At 35.3% G+C, this 7,754-nt stretch overlaps 1 protein-coding gene across 3 annotated transcripts; it reads left to right on the forward strand.

Annotated features, from left to right (window-relative positions):
- The first annotated feature begins 375 nt into the window (after positions 1-375).
- LOC122086200 (NAC domain-containing protein 45-like) lies at positions 376-3,572 on the forward strand. Of its 3 annotated transcripts, none has more exons than XM_042654935.1 (3): positions 376-747; positions 1,005-1,285; positions 3,129-3,572. In XM_042654935.1, exons 1-3 carry the CDS (start codon positions 591-593, stop codon positions 3,405-3,407), a joined length of 717 nt encoding a protein of 238 aa, XP_042510869.1. In that variant the 5' UTR covers positions 376-590; the 3' UTR covers positions 3,408-3,572. The 3 variants fall into 3 exon arrangements, with proteins under 3 accessions (XP_042510869.1, XP_042510878.1, XP_042510884.1); XM_042654944.1 differs by having other exon boundaries at positions 1,005-1,282; XM_042654950.1 differs by having other exon boundaries at positions 376-726.
- Positions 3,573-7,754: the final 4,182 nt, after the last annotated feature.

Raw genomic sequence — 7,754 nt, forward strand, 5'->3', positions numbered from 1 at the left:
ATAGAAAGGTGATAATTTAACAGTTCTAACAATCAAAATTTGAGCATGTCTTCTATGAATCAGATTGGAAGATCAAAGAAGATTGTAAAACAGCTTTTGTCTCGTGGGCAAATCCAATCTTTAATATCTGAGAAAAAGAATTACCAAACGATGATTTGGATATGAGTAATTATTACGTTAAAAGGTTAGGATAAAAGAAAAAGAAGAATATAGAAAGAGGAAAAGGGAATCCTAAAATCAACCCACCTCTCTTCTCTTCATCTTCACGACTTGCCCTTTACCAACCTCTCTCTCTCTCTCTCTCTCTCTCTCTCTCTCTGAAGTGTGATAAGCCCATAAATTGGAAAACGGAGTTGGAAGAGTAGGTTTGGTATGGTAAGAGGGAATGGGCTTGCAGGGAACGATTGTCTGAGAATCTGTAAAAGAGAAAGCGAAAGATGACTCAAAGACAAGGTACTTTGAATCCTTTTATATGTGATGATGATAATGGTGATGGTGATAAGAAAAGGATTCATCACTGCTAGAGGAGAAAGAGAGAGAGAGAGACAGACAGACAGACAGAGAAGGGAGTGAAGGAAAAAAAGAAGAGAATGGCTCCCATTGGATTACCTCCTGGTTTTAGGTTCCATCCAACTGATGAAGAACTTGTGAATTATTATCTCAAGAGGAAGGTCCATGGCCTTCAGATTGAACTCGACATTATCCCCGAAATCGATTTATACAAATGTGAGCCTTGGGAGTTAGCAGGTTTTGTATCTCTCTCTTTAATCCTATATTAATTTCAAAAGAGAATTGATATGGGTTGATATGATCTTGCGCTCTTTAATCTTGTAAACTGATTTATGGGGTTAAGTTTTCTTAAAATTCGTGTCATGATTTATTTAGGTTTTTATTTTCTCTATATATATATATATATTTGTTCATCTTCATCTCAGTTTGATTCATTAGGGATTTAATTTATTTCAATTTCTGATCCATTCTTGATTTTTGTTTTGATGTCATAGACAAGTCATTCTTACCAAGTAGAGATCCAGAGTGGTATTTTTTTGGACCCCGGGATCGAAAATACCCGAATGGGTTCAGAACAAACCGAGCAACTAGAGCTGGATACTGGAAGTCTACAGGGAAGGATAGGAAGGTGACTTACCAGAATAGAGCCATTGGAATGAAGAAGACATTAGTCTATTACAGAGGCCGAGCTCCTCAAGGGATGAGAACAGATTGGGTGATGCATGAATATCGCTTAGATGACAAAGACTGTGAAGACACCATGGGAATTCAGGTTGTTCGTGTATTAGAATTTTGATTAAAATGATGATGATGATGATTCACAATGTGGGATAATTTCATCTGCGCAACGGTAAGGTTGCTCCACCTTGACTTAGTGGTTGAAGATCTAAGTAAGAAAATAGTCTCTCCACAAAACGTTGGCTAGAGACGGTATATATAATGACTATCCCCGGACCCCGCAGTGGTGAGAGCCTCGTGCAACCTATTTTTTAAAGGGAGCTTAACTTACTGTTAGGTCTTGATAATGCAAGGACCATAAAGCATATATAAGTTGTTGAGTTGATAGCTTGTCAATTCTAGCAATGAATGAGGTATTAATGATCCTTGCATGTCACAGCTATCAAATCAAGATAAAATGGTTGTTTAAGGCCCCTTGAACAATGAATCCACATCATCTACATCCATGCGGTGAGCATCACATGGCTAAGAGCATCTGGGCACTCACCTCAAGAGGTTCTTAGCTACGATGCTCACTGCATCAGTGCAGTAATTGTAGACGATTTTTACACTTGAACAATGGTTTACTTGAAGCATACAACAATAGAGTATCATTATTGTCCACATTATCATCATCATCATCAACATTATCATTGTTGTGTTGTTTTTTATTTTCTTAATTTCTAAAAGAAGTAGAGGTCAAAGTTATTTTGAATCAATCCACTGAATTAGTGGTTATGCATTCAAATCGGAAACAGTCTCTCTGTAAAGTAATGGTAGGATTACATATATTATGACCCCTCCCCACATCCTATAGTGGCAGAAGTCTCGTACACCAGCCATACCCACTAAAGATACCTTTCAAATTCGAAGTCTAGGGCATATTCAAAGCTAGCACTATCAGTATCCTTCTATTTCTCTGTTTCTTTGCTTGACATATATAAACACAAAAGCAAGCGTGGATCAATGTTGGCTGAATTGGTGCCATGGACTAAGGTAAAGAAGGCCCTTTACAAGTTAGCACCACCAACCAACCAGAGAGATGAGGTAGCTTTAATGCTGTTAACTAGGTGTGTAGTAGACACCATGATTGGTAAAGAGACACTTTACATGTTAACAGGTACCAAATCAAAGAGAGGTGCAAGCTTTAATAGCCAAAGAGAGGTGGTAGAAGGGGATAATGAACGTGGGTTACCATGACGTGCATGGAAAGTTGGTTTTAGTCCTTCTCTTTTCCTCCTTTTATTCTAGACTTATAGACAAATCAGTTTAGATATTCTTTTCTTCCTGTACTCCTAGGCTTAGAGCTTCACTTTAGCTATTCTAATGAGACAAAAGAAAAATTCACCCATCACTTTCATAGGTGTCGGTAGCTTTTTCCATTTATTCCCAAACTACCCTTCTGCTCATTCCATCAAAAAATCCTAAAATATTCTCAAAGTATCCCCTAGTCATGAAAAAAAAATTCAAGATCCAACCTTTCCTTTCCTTCCAATTCATTAAGTCTAAGAAGTTATACTCAAGACACCCATTTAAGATTCAGCTTTCCCTCTATCTAGTTCACGAAATAGTGCCCAAGATCTCTCTCTCTCTCTCTCTCTCTCTCTCTCTCTCTCTCTCTCTCTCTCTCTGTGTGTGTGTGTATAAGTCTTTTTAGGTTATTGTAGAGCTCAGACCAAGTAGACCAAGACCCGGACGATAGAGATGTATGTGGGGTCTTTTATCATATGGACTAACTCGTGTACTGCCAAATGAAAATAGTAAAATGTTATACTTCACATAGTGATGCCTAGAAAGGCCCTTTGAGAGGTTTTACAACTATATATTGAAAATTACATGTGAATTAAGTGTGAGTATATCTTAACAATTGTACTAACTATATATGTTTTAATTCATCTCAGGATACTTATGCTTTATGCCGTGTTTTCAAGAAGAATGGAATATGTAGCGAAATCGAAGAGCAAGGGAGAAGCAATTTATCAATGGTTGAGAGTAGTTCTCAAGGGATAATCAATGATTATGAAACTATGTCACCAGATGTGCCAATTGCATCATCATCATGCATTGAAGATGAAGATAAAGATGAAGAATGGATGCATTTCATCACAGAAGATGTATGGTGTTCATCTAACTCCAATATAGGTAGCCAAGATGCATCATATGTTGGATTCTCAAATTGAAGTTAGTGTATTGGAAAATGGGTAGAGAATCACAAAATTGGATTTAATTTGTAGATTTCTTAATTGTTTATTTGTATGTATTTCCTCTGTGAGGGTTGTGACTTGCAGTTTTATGGAAATTCATTAATACAATATGGTTCTATGGGTTTGGATTTTCCTCTCTATGTAAGGTTGTTTGGGTGTTTCTTCTGGAATATTAATCATTTAATTAAGAAACTCTACTTCTCTTGACTCTTTCCAATCTCTACTTAGGAGAACTGTGAGACAATACATTGCCCATATTACCAATCCTCTCCCCTCCCCTCACACAACAACCCCCCAACCCCCCCCCCAAAAAAAAAAAACAAAAGCAACAAATTTTCATATCAGAGAATGAGTGATAATATATATATATTATATATATATATATTTTTTTTTTTCTGAGGTGGTGGTGGGGGCCGAAATAGATTCATTGCTTATGGGGTCTCCACATCCGGTTCACTGGCATTCTTGGGAGACTCCTCCTAATGGGAGTGTGTGTTTGACTGTATGGTTTTTTTTTTTTTTTTTCCCTTTTAGTTTTCCCCTCCTATATTATTGATTCTCCCAATAAAGAATTTAAGTTTTTGAAAACTAGGAAGAGTGCATGCTGAATCAGCTATGATGGACCAAAAGAGTGCCATCTAGGGGTGTTAAAACTTACCCTGAATCGATAAAATTGAACTAAAAAGAAATTGTATCGAACCAAACCGCTCATTATCAGATTGGTTTTGGACTAGCGTATCATAGGACTGGCTGAAAACTAGATCGCACCGAATCGTCCGATATCTAAACCAATAATGGAACCAAATGAAACCAAGAAAAATCATTGCGTATGAGGTTATGAATAGATGAATTGATAATCCGTTGATTTTAATATTAGTGAAAATATTTCTGGTCATAAGGGGAATTTTAATAAATTAATAAGTATGAGGTGATGAATAGGGAAATTCATTACCCAAAAAAACAATGAATAAAGAAATTGATCAGTAACAATGTTTCCATCGATCTCCTTGTTCACAATAAAAAATTAGTTGGACAGTTAAACAAATGATTTGATAGTAGAATTTATTTTCTGATTTCAATATTAGTTATCTTCTCAGTATTTAGTTATCCATTAATTTTAATATTAGTTTTCTTCTCACTAATTAGTTATCCATTGATTGCAATATTTGTTCTGATTACGACATGAACATATCAAATCAATTTCCCGATTCCTGGTTGCTTACTTGTTTGACTTGGGGAAGATGTTTAAAGTGTTTATACCGAATCATTCCTACTACATGTTATGAATGTAAGGTTTAATTATGGTTCAAGCTTGAAAACAAATTAATCTAAACTGGAATTAACCAGAAACTATACCAAACCAAACTTGATTCATTCCGACCAAATTCGGGCCAAATCGACCGTTTAACACCTCTACATACTTGCATCCAGCTACTGCCTCTATACAAGAGTGAAGATGTTAGAAAATAAACATGGACAGAGTATAAGACTTATCCGGATATGTAGTATTTTGCATTGGATGATGTACAAATTCATATCATCATAGTAATCCTTCTTCTTGAATCAGGAAGAAATATAATTTGAGTTGTATCATATTAGAATGATACCATCCTTAAGATTTTTAAACGCCCCTAATTGTGCAACCGGGTTGACCATTGCATTTATACCTCCAAAATAAAACAACTCCTAATCACATAAGGTCCAATATGTGATTACATAGGGAAGTCCGAAGGGTATATTCATTATCAGACATAAAGAGACTTGGAAAAATAAAACACAAAGTGGGAAGAAAAAAAAAACTTTCTTAAAAAAATCCTATTTTTTTTCAAATTTCAAACCATCTATAAAATATATAGACAACGTACCTCTTCACGTACGGGTGAATCTGTTCATATATAGATATGATTGTACATATACAAGTGTCCCTACGTGCCTGTATGTGTACAAGCATCCCTGTACACATACGAATGTGTATGTACGTACACATATATATGAGTGCAAACCGACACTGGCACCCACACCGTCCTGGTAAGTGTAATATTTGAAACTTTCGACACATATAAAATCCAATAGGAGATGGTTTTGTGCTTTCCAATATTTAAAAATTTAATATTTTTGGAGAAATTTAAACAAAAAAGAGCAAAGTGCTTATTTTCTAGCTTCTTCCTATCACACCCACAAGGTGAGTGGGTAAAATATTACTAACTTTACTTTTACTTGTTATTAAAAGGAATTGAGAGTATTACATATCATAAGGTGACTTAAAGATATTGGAGAGAGGTGGAGGCCAAGGGTGCTTAAACTTCTGATACCATGTCAGAGAAAGTAGCAACCTAGCAGGTGGCTGTGTTTAGAGAGAAGATACACAAATTAAAATAGTTCGGTTCACTTGAACTACATCCACACGACTCAATATTTTCTTTGCTTACCTCCATAGTCCTGTGATTCTCTCCTTAAATAGAGAGAATTAAGGAGGACTTGCACTACACAAGGGAACAATGTAGGTGAAGATAAAATGGGAAGAAGGTAGGTGAGATGAGGATATATATAATAACAAAGTAGGTAGGATTAAAATCCTTAATTCTTGTTTCCTTCTTCATACGATTCCACTTCCTTTCTTGAGGAAATGGATGTTGATCCAGTCTCTTTGTCATTGTCAGATCGTGATGTTGGTGTGGCAAGATTATCTCTTATAAAAACAAACAAAATCAAACAACCATCTAAAGGTATAATGGACCTCCGCCGGGATCCCGATATGGCGCGTAGCGTGTGTACACACGCTAGGGTTCGACTCTAATGAGATGAGATAGTTTCCCCTAGTCATCAAATGCCAAGGGGGGATACACGTTATGGGTAAAAGGGAGTTGCCACCTAGAAAGGGTCTAGGACCCATAAATGTCTTCCCCAATCAAGGGAGATAGACTAATGACTCTGATGGATAAGATTGGTTTGCACCAAGATTCTGGACAAGTGTCAAGTGACAGACTGGGAAGGTGTTAGGCACCCAGTCTGCCCGACCCTAAGACCGGTCTCCTTCTATTTGACCAAAGTTTGTTTGTACCCTACTAACTAGTCCTAAATATAGGTCACTGAAAACCCTAAATTAGGTATCTAAGCATAACATGTGAAAACCCTAAACCAAATGTCTAAATTATGCTAATTAGGTTATGATGCAAATAATGAAATGATTATGCTAATTAAAATTAAAAACCCTAAATGATTTAATTGATGTATTATGAGTCTTAGATTAAGCTAATGAAATAAGCCTAAACCTAGGATTAGTTTAGCAACTTATGAAACCCTAAATTAACTAATTCGATTAATTGAGCCTAGCCTAGATGGATGGTTAATGAAATTATAAAATCCTAAATTGAACTAATTGGTATGGTTAAAGATTTAACACATTATGAGGTCCTATAATAGATTATTTGCCAGCGGTACCTAAATGGTTGGTAAAGTAAAGTATAGTATGGAATCCTATTTATGCTAGTTTGCAAATGACTTTTAACTAGATTAAAACTATGTTTATTAACTATATTAGATGATCAAAAGAGGGATGTAATTAAAGCTAATTAGTCTAGTTACACTTATCTAGGGTTTAAGATTGAATCTAAAAGATTGATTGAATGCAATATGAGTCCTACTTTGATCTTATTGTTTAATGGATTTTAGAACAACTAAGTGAAAGATGCCTAAAACTATCCTAGATTAGGTAAAAAAAAAAAAGGGATATGCTAAATCTAAGTATATACTACATTATATGAAATAAATCTAAATTGCTCTAAGGTTATGATTTACCTAATTAAACTGATAAATAGATTAAAAAAAAGTGTTTAACCTAAATTGTTTAGATTAGCTATTAGCTACAATAAATTAAAGCAAAATTATTAAACAAGATATGATGGAAGCCAATTAGCGTATGATATGGATTAAAAATATTCCAACAAATGGTAAGAAATATGATTAGACCATGTTGAAAGTAAAATAAAATACCTAAGCTAGATTTACTACTAAGCTTAAGGGTTTTTTTTATTGAATTTAGATTAAAAGGAACAAACCAATTTTAAAAGGATTCAAATTATCGGGATCTCAAACACGCTCCTAATGTTACGGGCGGTTTGAGGGGCCAGCCACGCCCATACTAACCTACGTCGTAGACTACGTCCCATACACCTACTTCCCATTTTCAAAACCTGATTTAATAAAAGTTGGTAAACCCTCAAGGAATGTCAAGGTTGTGAAGAATGTGCGAAGCAAACAGATTTGGAAGGAAAAACGAAGAAAAGAAAAGAAGAAAAAAGGGGTTCTATTGTTTCAGATTTG

The sequence above is a fragment of the Macadamia integrifolia genome, chromosome 1 (genome assembly GCF_013358625.1).
Source record: "Macadamia integrifolia cultivar HAES 741 chromosome 1, SCU_Mint_v3, whole genome shotgun sequence".
NCBI lineage: Eukaryota > Viridiplantae > Streptophyta > Magnoliopsida > Proteales > Proteaceae > Macadamia > Macadamia integrifolia.